Source organism: Chionomys nivalis, chromosome 19 (genome assembly GCF_950005125.1).
Source record: "Chionomys nivalis chromosome 19, mChiNiv1.1, whole genome shotgun sequence".
NCBI classification, from domain to species: Eukaryota; Metazoa; Chordata; class Mammalia; order Rodentia; family Cricetidae; genus Chionomys; species Chionomys nivalis.
The window spans coordinates 42,466,390-42,484,569 of record NC_080104.1 but is presented as its reverse complement, the minus strand read 5'-3'; the positions used below and the strand labels follow the sequence as shown (position 1 = coordinate 42,484,569).

At 51.7% G+C, this 18,180-nt stretch overlaps 1 protein-coding gene across 1 annotated transcript in view; it reads left to right on the top strand.

The window, feature by feature from the left end:
• The window catches only part of Col13a1 (collagen type XIII alpha 1 chain), a 79,807-nt gene extending 63,610 nt beyond the window's left edge, over positions 1–16,197 (top strand). Inside the window, exons 32-38 of the mRNA XM_057751810.1 lie at positions 3,544–3,597; positions 4,573–4,626; positions 5,514–5,549; positions 10,840–10,926; positions 11,745–11,822; positions 14,386–14,424; positions 15,790–16,197. Coding sequence (XP_057607793.1) covers positions 3,544–3,597; positions 4,573–4,626; positions 5,514–5,549; positions 10,840–10,926; positions 11,745–11,822; positions 14,386–14,424; positions 15,790–15,792 — 351 coding nt within the window. The 3' untranslated portion in view covers positions 15,793–16,197. The remainder of the gene's footprint in view (positions 1–3,543; positions 3,598–4,572; positions 4,627–5,513; positions 5,550–10,839; positions 10,927–11,744; positions 11,823–14,385; positions 14,425–15,789) is intronic.
• The last annotated feature ends 1,983 nt before the right edge of the window (positions 16,198–18,180 follow it).

Sequence of the window (18,180 nt, the reverse complement as noted above, 5' to 3'; positions counted from 1 at the left end):
CCATAAATATTCTGAGCAACAGATGAGCAGCATTTCTAGCCCTGGAAGGGTGATGCCAGTGGCTCACCAGGGTCTTGAGTGTTTTGGCCCGTGCCCTCTGACCCAAACCCCTCAAGAGCACTTGGTAGCGGCTTTGCATCTGCACAGCCAATGGATGCTCCAGGCTGCTTCTAGACTGCCCCTGGATGTCCGTGGCCATGTGACGGCAGGTAGCAGCCTCTCCAGGCCTATCCTGCTGGCTTCCCCACTTCTGTTTAGCTCCCAGTGGTGCAGTATGCTGTGGAGTCTGCTGGGAGTCTTCTAAGCATGGCTTGACCCAGGGTCCCCATTCTTGAAGAGGGGCCAGCGCAGAATCTGGAAACAGAACCCCAGGAGAGATGCTACATGCACAGCCAGAGTTGGGAACCTCAGCTCTAGCTTGGGGTCAAAGTCAGCCCCACAGTCGGTGGTCAGCCCAACACTGAGAATAAATCCTACCCAATACCCTTTCCCAGGACCAGCTCCTTGCGCTCCATCTTCTGGTCTCTCCCCTCATCCATCGCGAGACTGAGGCTCATGTCTGAATCTCAGTTAGAAACAGTTTTCAAGAACTCCATGCTTGCTGGCTAGGTGTCCCCTCCTGTCAACCCCAGAGACCACTTCAGGGCCTGGTCTAGCAAAAAGGCCCCATTCCTACCAAGCAAGAGGGTTAGTGGGTAAAAAGCACTTACTCTGAGTTCAGTTTCTGGAACCCACATGGTGGAAGGAGAAAGTCAACTCCCAGAAGTTGTCCTCCGACCTGTGTGCACGCACGCGCGCGTGCACACACACACAGAGAGAGAGAGAGAGAGAGAGAGAGAGAGAGAGAGAGAGAGAACGCAATTGCTCCTGGGGTCAGGAGGTACAAAATGGCCTATCTCTATAGGGGTGCAAGAGAAGTTGGGATCACACCCCCTCCCTAGGAAACCCTCCATGTAGCCTGCCCTGGAAAGGGAGCGTAGCTCTGGATCCACACAGGTGACCAGGAATGCCTTTCTGTGTCCTCTTCTCTGAGCACCAAAGCGTCCTGGGATAAGGGGTTCCTGCAGGGTGAAGGGAGAGAGGGGGACAGAGCTGTGGAGAGTCGGAGCATCTGTCCCCAGGGTTCACGCCAGCTCAGCAGCCAGCCACGGCCCTCAGTGTCTCCGTGTTCTTGTCGGTGTCCGTGTAAACACACCCCTTGTCCTCCCAAGCTTGATCCCCCGTTGTGTTGATGGCACTCGTGTCTGTCCACAGTCACGCTTACTCACCTCTGCCCTCCCCATTGTCTCCTTTTTCTCTCTCCCACTCCCTTTCTTCCCTTCCTTTTGGTCAAATCGTGCCCTTTGTCCAGGGAGCTTCAGGTTTGGACGGCAGGCCTGGGCCACCGGTGAGTGTCATTTCTCCGTCACCCTTCTCCTGCCCGTCCCTGTCTGGCCTATGGATCCCTCTTGTCTTTCCTGCTGTGGCCGTGTTCGCTCCCGACCCCACCCCTGCTGATAGTGCTCCTGCTTTGTCCCGCCATAGACACCAGGAAGTCCCCTCCGCATCCACATCAGAAAGGCTCTTTCAGATCCCTTGGCCACAATGCGCACTCCAGGACACCAGACACGCGGAGCGTGGGACAGCAGAAGTCACTCAAGCGGCAGTGACCCTGATGTCCAGTCCAGCCTGAGAACCCCACCCTGGGGCTTGAGCTGTGTCCCCAGCAAACACAAGTGTCTGTGTGTGACCTTCACGCTGTGTCGTTGTCAGACTGTGAAATCTGTCCATCTTCTGTCTGCCCCCAAGGGCCTCCCAGTCACACATAGTCACCCTGCCTACGTAGAAGGGTCAGGATGGGAGCGGCATGTAGGAGCTCAGAGGCCAGTCTAGCTCAGTGTCCTGTGGGTGCATTTTAAGCACGCCTTTTACTGTCGGTTGTACCCAAGCCACCCTGCAAGCACAACAAGGGGTCTCTAATAGAGCAAGTGAACCACCGCATTGCCTCTTTCCTCCTGATTCCAGAAGCGAGCTGTCATTGTCTCCTCTGCAGACACACAGTCCCGAAGGACCACAGGAAAGGGCCCTCTGCTTTACCTGCACAGAACGTCCTGTGGACTTGCCAGCATTGGTTCCCAGCTTGGAAGCCATACCAGGCCCGTGTGCCCAGCCAGTGGTAGCCAGCCAGCTATGCCTGGATAGCCAGCAAAGCTCCCTCTTAGCCTTCTAAGGCCTATCACCCTAGAGTCAAGGCTTATAGTTGGCTGACTGGAGCCATGTGGGAGAGAAGAAAACCAGCTGGGTCCTGTTGTGCAAGACCTCAGACGGGGTTGTGGGGCAGAGCCTAGAGCTTTCAGAGGTAGGAGGGTGCCCAGGCAACCCATCAGAGCCTCATCCTACTGAATGCCAACTCTGTCTCCTTGTATGAAAGAGCCATGGAGTGTCCTGTCTTGCTGATAGTTGGGGGTCAGGTCCAGCTTTTGCATATTTATCCCGGGAAGCCTTGGAACAGACTCCCTAATTGACCTAGATTTCCAGAGGGGAAATTGAAGCCTGGGTCAGTCTGGGGAGCCCTTCCAGTACCGTGGAGTCTGTGGGACACGGAGGCAGAGAACCTTCCTCCAGTCCTGCTCTGGGGGAGCCACACTCCACTGTCTTTCTCCACACGGCACAGAGGACACCAAGAACTTCTCCTGGCTCTACGGTTCCATGTGCAGCCAATCTGCATTCTCCCATATGCCCATGCCTCTGCCTTCCCCAGCTACACTCAGAATACCAGACAGCATCCTTCTAGGGCAGCCCCTTGACCCACAGTCTGGAGGACACAAATCCTGAGGCCAATAAACAGGAGGTTGTGGAATAGAAACTTGGTCTAGTTGGGATGCGGGTGAGAACCTGGGAGAAATGGTTGCCGATTCCATAGCTAGCCCAGCTCTGTCTCCAAGCAACCCCCAGCCTACTGAAGTGCCCCCTAGCTCCCTGGGACCCCAAGTTAAGAGAGAACCTGTCCCTGAAGTCCAGTGTGGTTCTGACATTGGAGGGTACTAACCCATGACTGTTTGCCTGTTCCTCAGGCCTGGGGATCTGTGGGTCTGCAGTGGGATGGGGGAGGGGTGCTGGATGCCCTCTCACGCCTGCCTCTAAGTGTGTCTCGGCATTGGTCTCTGTGGCATGAAGACCCTCCTGCTGCATGTGGAGCTGTGACAGCAAGGGGGGGCGCCAGCCCCAAGTCCCCACTCCTGGGGTGGGGTCACCTCCCTCCCCAGTGCTTGTTGGTGGCAAACCCAGCAACTGTCCTGCTGTCTTCATCCTTGGCAAGCTTGGCTGTGATGTGAGAGGCTTTCATCCCATGAATCTGGCTCTGAGGAGGGGGGCGGAACACTCTGCCAAGGCCCTTAGATCCAAAATGGATCGTGGCCCAGTCCAGTGGCCTCTTTGAACAAGTCTGGCTTTGCCAATCCTGAAAACGGGGACTCAGGCTCTGCACATCTTCAGGTCCTGGGCGGGATCCTCAGGGCTCTCCAGCAACTGGCCCCTTACCTCTGCTTTCTTTCGCCTCCCCAGGGTACTCCAGGACCAATTGGGGTTCCAGGCCCAGCTGGACCAAAGGGTGAGAGGGTGAGTGCCCAGTGAACTGCGATCTTGGGAAACCAGGAAGCAGGGTTGTGCTTGGCTTGTTCATCCCCTGCACTTGGGATCCATCCCCCGGGGTCTCAGCCCTCACCCCTGCTCCCGCCCATCACTCCTGGTTATCCCTGTAGCAGCCTGTATGGCTGTGAGGAGACAGGTGAGATGGAAAAGCTCTCTCTCCTCTGGTACCTTGGCACCTGTCACAGTTCAGTCTCTCAAGGATGCAGGTTCTGTTAGGCTCATTTAGAGAAACAGGGTAGGAAAGAAGGCCTTGCGAGATTTAAAAAGCCCCCAGATGATATCAGTAAGTCTGAAAGCTGGGACATTGGGCAGGGTTCCCACTGTTAGTGTTGAGTGGCCGTGGCCAAGCCGCAGTTTCTGAAGTCCGACCCATTCCTCACAGAATGAGTGTGTAAGAGGATGAGGGTACCAGATCAGCTCAGTTCTGGGGTAGGGAGCAGGACTCTACTCCCCCCAGCCATTCAGGTTCCCACACACCCGGGACCCGTCATCCCTAGCGGGCAGACTCCACGCTATTCCACCCCTATGGAGCATCTGCAGTCCTACCCACACCTTTCTCCCTCTGCCCTTTGCCTTCCCAGGAGAGGCTTGTGGTGGGGAAGTGGGTGGCTTCTACATAGACCGTGAGCCTCTCTGAGATCATTGGTCCCCTGGGGAGACTGGACTAGCCACACCATGATGATGGCACGGACTTCAAAGAAGGAATCAAAGCTCCTCTCTTGCTGCACCGCCTGCTCTCCTTCCCCCACTGTCTCGTCCTTCCAGGAAGCAGGCTGTACTGGACAGACAGTGGAAGGGTTCTCAGGGCACTCTGCCTCACACACACCTCAGTTCCCTGGGGCTCTGGCAAGGGTCCAGAGATATTTCCCATAGGGACTTAGAAAACAGTCACAGGAAGGGAGCCACCCACCGTGCACAATGGCATCTTTCTCTCTCTTTCAGGGCAGCAAAGGAGACCCAGGGATGACAGGACCAATGGGAGCAGCAGGGCTTCCTGTAAGTCTCCAGGGACGAGAGGTTTCCTTCTGTCCATCTGTCCCCACAACTAAAAGCAAGATCAAAACACACAGCCCAGAGCCTGGAGCTCATACCCAGGATTGAAAGACAATCTGCCTAGAGTTAACTGAGGAGGAGCTAGAAGTCCCTGTGGGGGGCACAGCAGGGGACAGGTGCTCATCACAGCACGTCTGGAACCTGCCACTTCAGCCCCTGTGCTGTCCAGTAGGGTCCCCGAGGTGCCACCGCTTCTGCTGTCTAGGATCCAGATCCCCCACCACACAGAAAGGGGGTGCTGGCCTCGAGGACTGAACTTGGCTCCCATCTGCAATGCATTTGCCTGGAGCTTGGCTGCAAACGCCAAGTGGCTGTCTCTCACGAGCCTGGATTTTGTATCCCCGTCCACCCGAGGTTCATGTGCATCTGCCTAAACAAGCGTGTCTGCACTGGTGGATGCTTAACGCTCATCCCCCTAGGGTGCTCTGCCGTCTAAAGAGGGTCTCGGCAGCTGTAGGGAGTGAGGGCCTGGCTGGAGAGCCGTGGAAACATTCAGCTCAGAGTACCCACGTCCCCACCCCTGACTGCAACATGAAACCCGTTCTTCACCCCATGAATTCTTCTTCACCCCAGAAAACCACGACTGTCAGCAGGGACGTGGGTGACAGGGCAAGGAAACGAAGAACCTTGTCCGTGGATTTGCTCCTAAATCCGTGTGTTTCTAAGTCGAGTTGTTTGATGCCTTGGCTTCTCTGTTCCCCTTCTGTAAAATGGGTGTAATAGAGCCCACCTCCACTGAACTGGGCATCCGTCTGTTTCTGAGCCTGAGGACCTTATGGCCGTTTCGTGTTTTCTCGTTAACATGTCTTCGTTTCTCTGATTTAATGCAGGGTTTACACGGACCACCCGGGGACAAAGGAAACCGGGTAAGTCTGAGCCCTCGCACTCGGGGTCTGGTTACTAATGTCTTCATGATGAGATGGAATGATCAAGTGGAGACTCCTGACCTAACAGAACAAATAGTCTTTCCCTCTAAATCATCCCAAATTGAAAGGCTTTCCAGTGAGGGGCTCCCTGCCATACATGCGGGGAGCCTGGGGCCTCGTACTGCGGTTGAAGCCAGGATTTCTCCCCTGTTCCAGAGAAGGCTAAATGAATCCCACAGCAACCGTCAGATTAGCATGGCCGTCCAGTAACAGGAGCCTCGCATCCAGTCCTCTCCACGTTGCCCTGATAACCGGCCCCTTAATGATATTTTTAGACCCGTTGTCACCTCATCTTTGCCTCCTGAAACTTAGTTTTGTCAAGCATTCCAGACCACTGGTGACCAAGAAAATAAATTCCAGCTTCAAGAGCAGACAGCCAAGTCCAAAAAAAAAAAAAAAATCCCAGCTGCTATTTCTCTTGGAGACTTGGCAGGGAATGGAGCACCCTCCAGACCCTCCCTCCTCCCCGTGGCTCCTGCCGTCTTCAGCAGGACGTGTTAATTGTCCCCAGCACCATAAGCATATAATGGGCATGACCCTGGGCATTTGGGCACAGCAACAATAATCTGTCTGAGAGATAGCCCTCTCCATTGCCTCCTCCAGTGCCCGTCTGTGTGCAGTGCACGCCCCGAGGACCAGGAGCATGTTGTAGCAGGCAGTAAAGCTCGTGGACCTTACATGGCAAGGAAGGGGAGGAGCAGGCAAAGAACCGCTGTCGGGAACATGGAATCGTAGTGCATTGAGTTCCCCCAGTGAAGCAGAGGCAGAGCGTATGAATCCAGAACCTGGCTAATCTTTGAACGCTAATCGTATCTTCAGGAATAGAGCATGTCAGAATCTGTCTGTTTCTATCTGGCCCCGGTTAAATTCATTCTCCTCGATTTAAGAAGTATTTATTGGGCACTTCTAAACGCCTAAAGTCTCCTCACCGGCAGGCATGCAAAAGCAACTCAACTTGTTCCCCAAATCTATGTACAAGAGAGAGGAGGCAGAGGCACCCCTACCAGACTGCCTATGGCAAGAGCACATAGCAACCCACGGTAACAAACTGACCCACCTTCAGCTGTGGAGCTGGTCCCTGAGTCTTCAGAAAACCTGATCATTCCGTTTCTTCATTGGCACACAAACCTACCTGACTCATTTCTAATATGTTCTGGTTTTCTTCATTACACTCAATTAACATTTTTCAATCCTACTTCTTAAAACCTTTTCCGTTGGCTGGAGGCACTGAGTCACTTGAAGTAAAGGTAATCCTCCTGTTGTAGTGGAGAGTTAGGGTCAGGAAGGTGCCCTTGTCACAGGTGAGGGAGGATGAGAAAATGGACCAGTTTGGTGTCTCGGATGCTGAACCATTATCTGTGGAAGTCCCAGAAATTGTGGAGGAAATCTTTCTCCTCCATTTCTCCTTCCTGCTCTTCGGTAGCTTTCCCCATCCTCTTTAGAAATTAGAATATGTTTCTTCATTGGAATCATAGTTGGGCTGAAGGTGTAGCTCAGTTGGTAGAATTGCTAAAAGCCCAGGGTTCCAGTTTAACTCTGCGTAAAACTCAGCAGATGGCACACACCTGTAATCTCAGTTCTCAGGAGGCATAAGGCGGGAGAATCAGCAAGTCAGGGCTGTTCTGGTTATACAGCCTCTGAGACTCACCTGGACCCTTACCTCAGAAATCCAAGAAAAAGAAAGCCTTTTCAGGCTTTGCTGGAGAGATAGCTCAGGTTAAGAGCACTGGCTACTCTTCCAGAGGTTCTGAGTTCAATTCCTAGCAACCACATGGTGGCTCACAGCTGTCTGTAATGCGATCTGGTGCCTCCTTCTGGCCTGCAGGCATACGTGCAGGCAGAACACTGTATATAATGAAGGAAGGAAGGAAGGAAGACAGACAGACAGATGTCAGGAAGCAATGTGTCACATCACGAAGGTAAATTGTCCCAAACAGCAGGTTTCAAATCAAAGAATAACTCATTTTTCTCATCCAGGAGAGTTAACTCTCAGGATGCTAAATGTGCTATTTTTTTTTTTTTAAAGACACTCTGAAGCTTACTACTTCATTCAGGCCTCTAGGCCACCAGCCCTGATGGAGCCACCAGCCCTAATGGGACCCTGAGGGAGATATAGGATATGAACTCTTTGACCCAGGTGACATGTCAGGAGCTAAGGCAAGGTTCTGGTTCAAAGAGTCATTGCTGCTGCCTGGGAAGGTGACTCTGGGAAATAACCAGTGTTAGCCTGAAGTTTGGAGAGTAGCTCCCACAGGCAGCCCTCAGAACGTACCCTCATCAAACAGGTCTTCCTCATTTCTGGAGAAGCACTGGGTATCTCTTCCACCTTACCTAAGTGAAGATGCTACCTTAAAATCTTACAATTGGGTTAGTAACATGGCCCTACAGGCAAAGGTGCGGACCACCAAGCCCAGCAACCTGAGTTCAATTCCCATGTGATAAAAGGAAAGAGCTGTCACACACAAACTGTACACACATACACACGTACACACATGCACACATGTGCACGCATGCTCTCTCCCTCCCCCCCTCTCTCTCTCATACACACACACACACACACACACACACAGAGTTGCTTGTCTTGCCTGGAAATAGCCCCACTCTTCTTTCCCATTCATGGAATGAGGTAGGTCCTTGCAATGGCAAAACCCAAAGCCAGAAGCTTATTAAGGATACACAAGACCACTGAAAGAGTGCTTGCTCTTGTTTCTGCGGGAACCCTTTTCCCATCCTCTCTTGTCTCTAAGTGACTGAGTGAATTTGGCCCAGGAACCATGTTTACAACAGAAACACTGATCAAAGCCAGGCATAGCGCCCCAGGCTTGTAATCCCAGAGTTTGGGGGGTAGAGGTAGAAGGACCCCGAGTTCACACATTCATCCTCAGCTACACATAGTGGGGGGCTAGGCTTGGCTAGAGAACACTCGGTGGAAACAACAGAAAAGGGTCAGAGGGTAAGGGTGTCATGACTCCTGCGATGTAATTATCAGGACATTGGCTGATTGGTTGTTGCTATAGAGCCGCCTGCAAGCTGGCCAGCGGAAAAGGTCCGAGCATGCTGAGACTTACCACACTCTGCTGTGCAGGCCTGGGGATGGGGGAGAGTTTGGGGGAGGGGCTATGCGCATGCCTCCCTTCCTGAGTCCTTCTGCTCCCTCCCTTCCCTTCTCCTCCCATCTTTCTGGCCTGGGCTAGCCTCCTCCTCCTTCTTTTTCCACAATATGTGCACCCACTAAACCCCCGACTCTCATCCTTCCCCCGCCCCCTGGCTTGTGTCTCCTGAAGTCAGTTTTCCACGTTCATCAGGAGTGTCTAAAAGATCTCTGTGGGTCACTGTCTGCCCCTCCCTTCTCACCAGCTGGATCTGGGGGTGGGGCACTTTTTGTATGTCCCATTCTTGGGTGGGTGGTAGGGGGCATGTAGGGAAAGCAGTGACAGCTCCAGAATCTTCCAGAACACCTGATGTGCGGTGATGCCCCATAGTGTGGGTGGCTCACACAGAAACCTGGAGGCAAATCTTCTAAAACCTGGAACTAATCCTTCAACAGACCTTCCCATGTCCTTCATTAAGAAACTGTCCTCATAGAACAAGGGCCACGTTCCTTAGGGCCACTTCCCAGGGTCTTCCCTTCCAAACACCTGGGGACTCAGCTTGGCCACCCTCAGGGAATCCTCCTGCCAGGACCTTCTCATTGGTGGGCGTGCCTTTGACCCAAGGGATTTCACTGCACGTACACACATGTCCTCCTCAACACCCATCATTCTGAAAAGTCATTCAGAGTACTGTGTGGACAAATTACAGATGACCTCTGAAACCAAAAATATCGGGGTCCTGTTGAAAGGTCTGGGGGAACATCAGAACTATTGTTAACCTCTACTGCCTAAGAAACTTAACACACATTAGCCCACAACTGCAGGAACGCTGAAGACACAAGACCCTCTCCAGGAGCCCTGTTCCCACACTAGGCAGTAGGAGACGGCCATTACCGTGGGTGACAGGAGCCACCCTCCGTTCCTGAGTGATGCAGCATCCCACCAGTGAGCATTTCGTGTGCACAGATCACACCAATTTTGGAAGTGAGTGTAATGTACCCATTTTACAGATAAAAAACTGAAACTCAGAGGCATTAAAGTTAGTAGGTGGCAGAACTAGCTGTGCCTTTGGCCTTGCCATGATGGAGCAGCAATATCCAAGTCTCTGGGCATGAGATAGCCCTCTTTCCACAGAGGAGAGTGTCCCAGGAGACTCCCTAGGGACATACGTGGCTCATTTTAAAGGACCAAGACACATGAAAATTTAACCGCAAATTCATTTCCAGGTGACTTTTAAGAGGAATGTTCCAGAGCCTTTTTTTTTTTTTTTTTTTTTTTGGTTTTTGGAAACAGGTTTCTCTGTAGCTTTGGAGCCTGTCCTGGAACTAGCTCTTGTAGACCAGGCTAGCCTCGAACTCACAGAGATCCGCCTGTCTCTGCCTCTCAAGTGCTGGGATTAAAGGCGTGTACCACCACCGCCCACAGAGCCTTCTTTAGATGAACCCCAAGACATGAAAATAGGATTCATTTAGGAGGAGGATGGCTGACGCTCTCCAGAAAGAAATGAATTCCCTGAGCTAGCTGCACTTGTGGAGGTCAGAGGACAGCCCACGGGAGTCCCTTCTCTCCTACCAGGTGGGGAGTGAACTCATCTAGGTGGCAAACACTTATCTGCTGGGCCATCACGACAGCTCAACGGTACAAGTTCAAGTAGTGATGATGTAAGAGAATAAGCCAGAGAGACACATCACAAGGGAAAGCAACCCGAGAGTATACACACAGACACACACACATACACCTATTTAAAAAGAAAATAAATCCTAACTGGGGCAAGAGGTTGTCAGCCCAAAGCCCTTCAAGATTAAACAGTTAAAGAGATCGAAGGTACCCCTGCCCCCCCCCATCCTTTCCTGAACTTCAGATCAGCAAAATTGGGCACTTCTGTCTTTAGTGGGCTCTTCCTTCCACTTCAGCTTGGAGACGCCCCTGCTGCCACCTCTCTGTCCTCCCCCTACCTGAGTTGGGAGGTGGGTGTGTCCCATGATCCTACCAGGGTGCTAACCTAGTTAAGAAAAGCTACTTTGCCCCTGTCCTTTCATACACCGTTTCCTCTCTAACACATGAATGATCCTAAAGTTTTGATGATGTGCTGCTGTTGTCTTTTTTCCCCTCACCTTGGACTAAACCATTGCTTACAGGGGGAGAGGGGGAAGAAAGGCTCTAGAGGGCCTAAAGGGGATAAAGGGGACCAAGGAGCGCCTGGACTAGATGCCCCGTGCCCGCTGGTATGTTTTCGTTCCTCCTTTGCATGGTTTTGAGTTTCTTTCCACAGGGTTTTGGGTTGGGAACAAAGGCGCGGAGGACGAGCGGAGCTCCACAGATGCCACCAAGCTTGTCTGTGCCTTGTCAGTCCTGCCTGCAGAGGGGGGCCTCAGAGCCACAGCTGCAAGCCATTCTGCTAAATCCCTTGCCTTTGAGTCCCTCCCCTTTGAAGGTTGAGAACAATGGATTGGGTGGAAGGAGGAGACCCGAAGGGTTTGGGGAGAAGGTCTCAGGCTCTGGCCCCCGTGTGCTTTGCAAACCCACACAAGATTTGTGTCCTTTGTGTCATGGCCGCCTCTGTGGCCTGCAGCTCTGGCTCTCAGACCTCGCTCGGTCAGATTGCAAGACCCCAGAGTCAGTCTCCTGAGGGCCACTGAGAGTCCCTGCTGAATGGAACAGGGCCAGATAAAGGGCTTTCCGTGCACTGCCCAGCAGCCCAGATGAGACTTAGAAAGCTGCAGACCAAAATGGGTAGACAGCCCCAACAAGCCAGCCTTCCCAACAAGCCAGTAATTAATTGGCGCATTGGCCTGGCTTCTAAAGTGAACTTTCAAAGCTCTGGAAGGTTCTGAAAGCCATGCTACGCTCTGTGACTGTGTCAGGTCGGGGTCTCAGTGCAGAAGAGACTGGCTTTGTTCCATGGCTGCACTTCCCCTTATATAAAGTGTCTGCGTGTATCAGGTTCTGCATCCCGGCCAGGCTAGGACTGGGCCTTTCCACTCCCCAGCTGGAGATGGCTGACTTCGACCTCAGTAATCGTCGTGATTGGTTTTATGAACAGGGCCACCGAGGTTTTAAAGGAGAGAAAGGGGAGCCGGGGCTACCAGGGCTGGACGGACTGGATGCCCCATGCCCACTGGTATGGCATTTCCCTCCCTTGCTTGCGTGGCCAATCTGGGCTACCCCACGTGTGTGGTGTGTACCCGCGTGCCTCCTGATCCTCTTGTTCCGCTCTCCCGGCTCCTGCTTCCTGCTTCTTCACTCTGTAGACACCAAGAGCCACGCTGCCTAGAGCTTTGGACGCTCCCAACTGTGTTGTCCTCTGCATGCACGGTGGCCAGGTGTCTTCTAAGCTGCAACTACTTCTGAAGCAACCCCACACACACACATCAACCAGGCCCCTGCAAAGCCAGTCTTGGCTGCATCTAGTCCTCATTGCCTAACTGCATCTAGACCATTCTGGAAGCTAGGGCAACACATTCGTTGGGCATGATTTTACCACTGATTGTTTCACCTCCTCGAGGTGCACTTAGCCATGAATGCACAAGATGAGCAAACTAACCACAGAGTGAGCTTGCCAGTCACCTGGCCAACCACGCCCAGATGCGAACATACCCCTCCCCTACAGTTTGACAAGGGACACGAGGCATGCTTCTAGACAGAGACATTCTATATATAATTAAGGTGGAGGTAGGGGTCACCCTGTCCATCCTTCCAGGTCCAGGATCCTGGGTCGTGGCTCAGGTGACTGCATCAAAACTAGAGTGTGGTCCAGGATCGGGTGTTAGATGCTAAAGACCTAGCAGGCTGTCCTTTGGTGTCTCTGTCCTGTGTCTTTAGGTATCTCACTAGGAAAAAAAAAAAAAAAAAAGAGGTAGAAAGGTCTAGAATGTAGTTAGGAGGAGGTAGGAGGCAGTCAAGTACCCCTGAGCTTGTCTGGAGCTGAAACTCAGGTGCTGGTTTTTCCCAGGCTCAGTCTTGTTCCAGACGGTAACTTCCCCAGTATCTGCATGACCCTCTTAAGTGTAAAAGAAACAGAACACAACTCTTGACCCTGCAAACACTAGTCTAGGCTTCCATTTCTCCAGGAGATCCCGAAGCCACTATCAACGCAGCATTTCCTGCCCCACATCCCCACCCCGTCACCCCCAGGTCCTCTTTGAATGAAAAGCATGGATGGCCATAGCGTTCCTGCACGAGCACCAGAGACGTTTTAGAACACAAATGCAAAGCCAGCCTGCGCAGGTCGAGCACACAGAGTAGCAAGCCAGCCTCTTGATAGGGTCGGCCCCGCCCTCCATCCCTAGCATGCCGCATGCATGGGTGCTTCCAAAGCGCTCCCATGAATTAAAAGCAGTCTTTCCTGGACCCCAATCGCCTCCCCCGCCCCTCTCCCCCCCTCCCGCCCCCATCTGAGCACTCTTACTTCTCTTAGGCACCTTGGCCTTCCCACTCTCTGCCTGCTCTTCCTCTGTGCCACCATCCATGCGGATGGAAATGCCACTGCGGTCCTCCAAGGCCCCTGCTCCCTCCCAGAGTTTGTGTGCAGTGTGCCGCACTGTGGCAGTGGGGTGACTTGGCATGCCAGGATGGACTGCGAAGGGGACAGGGGTACCAGGAAACTGAAATGCACCACCTCCTGCAAGTCCTCGTCAAGCCGAGAGGAGAAACGATAAATATTGGTTGACCATTCAAAACGGTGTCTTTTGCAATAACATCACATAATGTCATGTCCTTTGTCTTGAATTGGCAGGAGTGGGGTACGGAAGCTATTGACATGACTTTGGCGCATGCTAGGTTTCTTTGGGCTGGGGCAAAACGTGATGTATGTCGGGTGATTGGGGGGGTTCCCTGCTGGGGTGGGTAGAGGAGACCCCAGAGACTGCAATTCTAGGATGGGCTGCCCTTCGCTAGACCTAGACTGAGACCCAGAACTCTGCTCTTGGGTCCACCTGGCCCTCCCCTCAACCTGACCTCTGGAAGATTCCAGGACTGCCTCAGGGTGTGCCAGAGAGGCCAGAATGTCAGGCCCAAGAAGGCTTGTAAATGTTCCGTGGCACAAGCACAGCGTCCTGGGGCTGCTGCCTTGCTCAGCCAATACATAGTCGCTTCCCACCTGAATGTCCCGTTCCCCTCCAGATTTGAGTATCTGAGGCAGGGTCAGAAAGACCTCCCAAGAGCCTGTTGCAATCCCCCTGAGGCTGCCTGTCACTTGCCACCCTGTCCCCACCTAGTGACCATTATCTGAGACTGTTTGGGTGACACCTCCCATGGCTTAGGAAGAGAAACAGGCTCAGGCAGGCTAGGGACCACGGCGCACGGCTCACCGTTCCCTCGGGAGGTTTGCAGAGGAAGACCAGGAGGCCCAATTGCTCAGTAACCTGAGCTCTTAGCACTCCACCGAGCCAGAAGGAAGATGGTCCTCTGTGCTTTTCATGGACACCCGTGGACTTCTGTACACGCTAAGCCCACGGGTCACAGCAGTCCCGCTTAGCCTCACAGAAGCTACGTTCACCATTAGCCAAAGGGAAAAACAGTGGCATCTAAATGCTTCCCACCCCTTCTAAGGGGACCCAGAGCAAGAAAGGAAGCCGCCAACAGTGGGCAGGCCGCATCTCAATGAGACTATGGAAATGTCTGTGTCGTTGTCACCTATCTACACAGCTGTCTCAAGAGTCTAAGCACTCTCTGCCTCCTCACAGGGAGAAGATGGCTTACCAGTCCAAGGCTGCTGGAACAAGGTAAGATTCCCAGAGGCGCTTGCAGCTCGGGGTCAAAGGTGCAGCTCGTTCCCAACAGCGCCGTAAAGTTTCCATCCTGCTTTTCTGCAGATGAGACAGCAAGATGTGGGTCAAAAATGGTGCCACTTCATTGGCGGTTGGCAGGGGAGAGGGGTACGCATTAAATATCCACTCGCTACACACACCTGGAGAACACTTTGAGATGTTTTAAGGGACCAGATGTGTAGATCAGTTGAGAAGCATGTTTGCTTAGCATGCACAAAGCCCTGAGTCTGATCCTGAGCAGCGCATAAACCCTGCATGATGGTACATGTATGTGATTTCAGCACCCACTCACTTAGGAGGTGCAGGCATCCCAAATACCAAGATATCACCAGGTTCACAGTGCCATTGTCACTTGCCATCACTGAAGCAGTCAGCCAAACGTCACAAGGCCAGCCCTCTCAGCCACAACTCCCAAGTCACAGGACTCCCCAGCCTAAAGACAGAAGCCTGCCTTTGTCCTCAGCATGGTCTGCAGCAGATGGCCAGCTGTCTCCCTGGACCTCACTGCCCACTCAGCATCCTCTCAGCCCCTCCATCATCATCCAAGGCAACCAGTATGTCCTCATTGTAGAATTCATGGCCCCACACTCACAAGAGTTTAGGCTTAGTCGGTCCAGCCCTGTGCCTGTAACTCAGAATTGTACGAGATCACTCAGTGCCCCTGTACCCCCCAGCACTCAGAAATCTCGTTGATGCACAGGACTAGAAAAACTAGGGAGACAGACAAGATCTTGACTGAACACCTGGGTACCTAAAGCGCACACAAGCCGTAGAAAAAGTTCAGCATTGAGGGGTTGGTATCCTCCCCCCACACACATACAATCTGCACTTAAGCCTCACCCAGAAGTTTCAGACAGCTAACTTTAAATAAGACCCTCCTCAGTCCCCAAAGATTCTTCCTCAAGGTTGTTGCTGGTGGGAAGCACATGGAACATGTTGAACTTAGCAGGGGAACCACAGCTGCTGTCCAGAGCTACAGCATGTTCGAGAAGCAACTAAAGAACCCTAGGTCTGCTGGTTCACGCCACCAGTGCCGTCAGGGCAGATGTAGTGCATAGCGTGATTTCTAAGACCGCATAAAGAGACTGCCCTCTAGTGGCCACATCCGGGAGTGACTTCCAGGTGAAAGTTGAGTTTCCCTTGGGGTGGGGAACTGTCTTAAAGTACAGGTGAGGGTCTTCCCTCTAGCAGGGTTAATGCTCCTCACTTCCCTGTCCCAGACTCTCCCGCAATCAAAGACAAACGCACCCCCTTTCCTCCAGGGGAGTCAGCACTCAGGCCCTGAAACTAACTCGCTGTCATTCTGGTTTTGTTTTGCAGTGACGCCTCTAACCTCGGATTGGCCTGTGTGTGTTTGTACATAGGATATTTATTTTTATACAGTTTTCACTTTTTGAAAATGCCCAAAGTATGATGCATCTTACAGATCATTGAAAAAGAAAGAGGAAAGCCTGCATATTTTGTACAGAAAGCAACCCTTCCCCTTTTGTTTACAAGACGTTTTTGTATAAATCTGTTTCTAATACACTTCCTGTCTGTGAGTCTGCTCCTAATGTTGCATGATATTTGTGCACACTTATTAAATATCACAGCTTAATAAGTTATTGTGTTCCAGCACCAAAGAGGGCCGCCAGCACAGAGGTGCTGCAAGCTTACGTGTGAATTCACAGAAATGTGGAGATACTTGGCGTTTGCCAGACTAGATGTATCTGACAGTATTTTACACTTTAACGGACTTTCATTATTAAAAAAAAATGAAATGTGGCAATTTATGATCCTGATTAATCGCTAAATTAAATCCATTCTGTCTTGTGCAAGCAGGAAGTCTCAGAGGCACGAGCCCTCAGAAGTGTGGAGCAATATCGGGAAATGTTAGCTTCAACAAAAGGAGGGTGGGGACTCCTTTTAGGACATGTTCCCTATGTCAAATCCTAAATTCATCACTTGAGCATTGAGGGTTCAGCAATACTGAGAACCCCCCCCTCCCCCAGGGCTGCTTCAGGGTTTGGGTAGGGATTTTGTTTGTTTTAGTTTCTTTCTGGGTTTTTGGTTTTTTGTTTTTTGGGGTTTTTTGTTTGTTTGTTTGTTTGTTTTTGGTTTTTGAAGACAGGGTTTCTCTGTAGCTTTGGAGCCTGTCCTGGAACTAGCTCTTGTAGACCAGGCTGGCCTCGAACTCACAGAGATCTGCCTGCCTCTGCCTTCCAAGTGCTGGGATTAAAGGCATGCGCCACCACGCCCGGCCATTTTAGTTTCTTTACCATATTTATATTTTCTGTTGCTGTGACAAAATATCATCACCAAAGACAACCTAGTGCAGCAAAAGGTTGGTTTTGGCTTACAGGCCCAGAGGGGTAGAGTCCTTCATGTTAGGGTAGTCATGGCAACAGGAGGCAGGAAGCTGACTGTTCACATCTCATCCACACACAGGAAATGGAGAAAGGGAACAGGAAGTGGGGCCAGGCTCTAAAAGCCCAAAGCCTGCCCCCAAGGAGGGACTTCCTCAGCAAGGGCCCACCCCCAGAACGCTCCATCAGCCTCTCCAAACAGTACCACCCAGTGGACTCTAAGGGCTCCAGACTGTGGCAGTCATTCCCATTCAAACTTCTATGCCCCCTTCTGAGCCACTAGTAATGGCTACTGCCAGAGCACACTTGACCTTACAGAAACCTGCAGATCCAAGCGCAGCTGGTTGCAGGAGGGGGCTTTGCCACCTGTGCCAATCTACTCCAGCAAAAAAGAATCACACAGACACCCCACACCACACCAGCCAGATCTCAATCACGTGTTAGTGAGCTCTTTTGTAGGAAATAGACTTGTTGTGGGGCTGGAGAGACGGCTCAGTGACTTAGAGCGTTCGCTGTGCTCGCAGAGGAACATGGTTTGAGTCCCAGCGCCCTCATGGTATACAAACATCTGTAACCCCAGTTCCAAGGCAATGGACATCCTCCTCTGACCACCGTGGACACCAGGCATGCATATGGTCCACATACATACATGCAAGCAAAACATGAGCACACATAACTTAAGAGTGTTTTTTAAACTCTTTAAAGAAATGGAGCCTTGTGCTAGAAAAGTGGATTAGTCAGTAGCGTGCCTGCGCACAAGTCTGAGGACCTGAGTTCAGTCCTCCGAACCCCTGGGAAAAGGTTAAGTGTGGAGGTACATACTTGGAATCCCCGTGGTCTGAAGGTAGATCCCTTGGCCTTGTTAGCCAGCCAGCTAGTTTAGCCCAATCAGAAAACCCCAGATTGGTGGAATAAAAACAAGGTGGGTTCTGAGGATCAGTGCCTGAGATTGTCTTCTGGTGCAGCGCTTGTTCATACACATATGTGTAAACACACATATATATACATGTGTATACATATACATGTACGCATGCATGCATTATACAGATATACATACATATGCATGTGTATATACATGCATATACACCACACGTGCATACACAGATTACACATATATACACATACACGTGTATACACATACATATACATGCATATATGCATACACACTCATATACACACACACAAGAAATAGAGCTGTCAAGAGACTGAAGCAGAAGGATTGTAAATTTGGGGCCAGCTTGGGCTTCAGAGTAAAACCCTGTTTCAAAAAAAAAAAAAAGGAGAGGGAGAAAGTTATATTGTTTTCCTGTCGCAGTGCCTGCTTGGTAAGGTCTCAGGAAACCGCTTCCTTAACTTTTTCCACTTT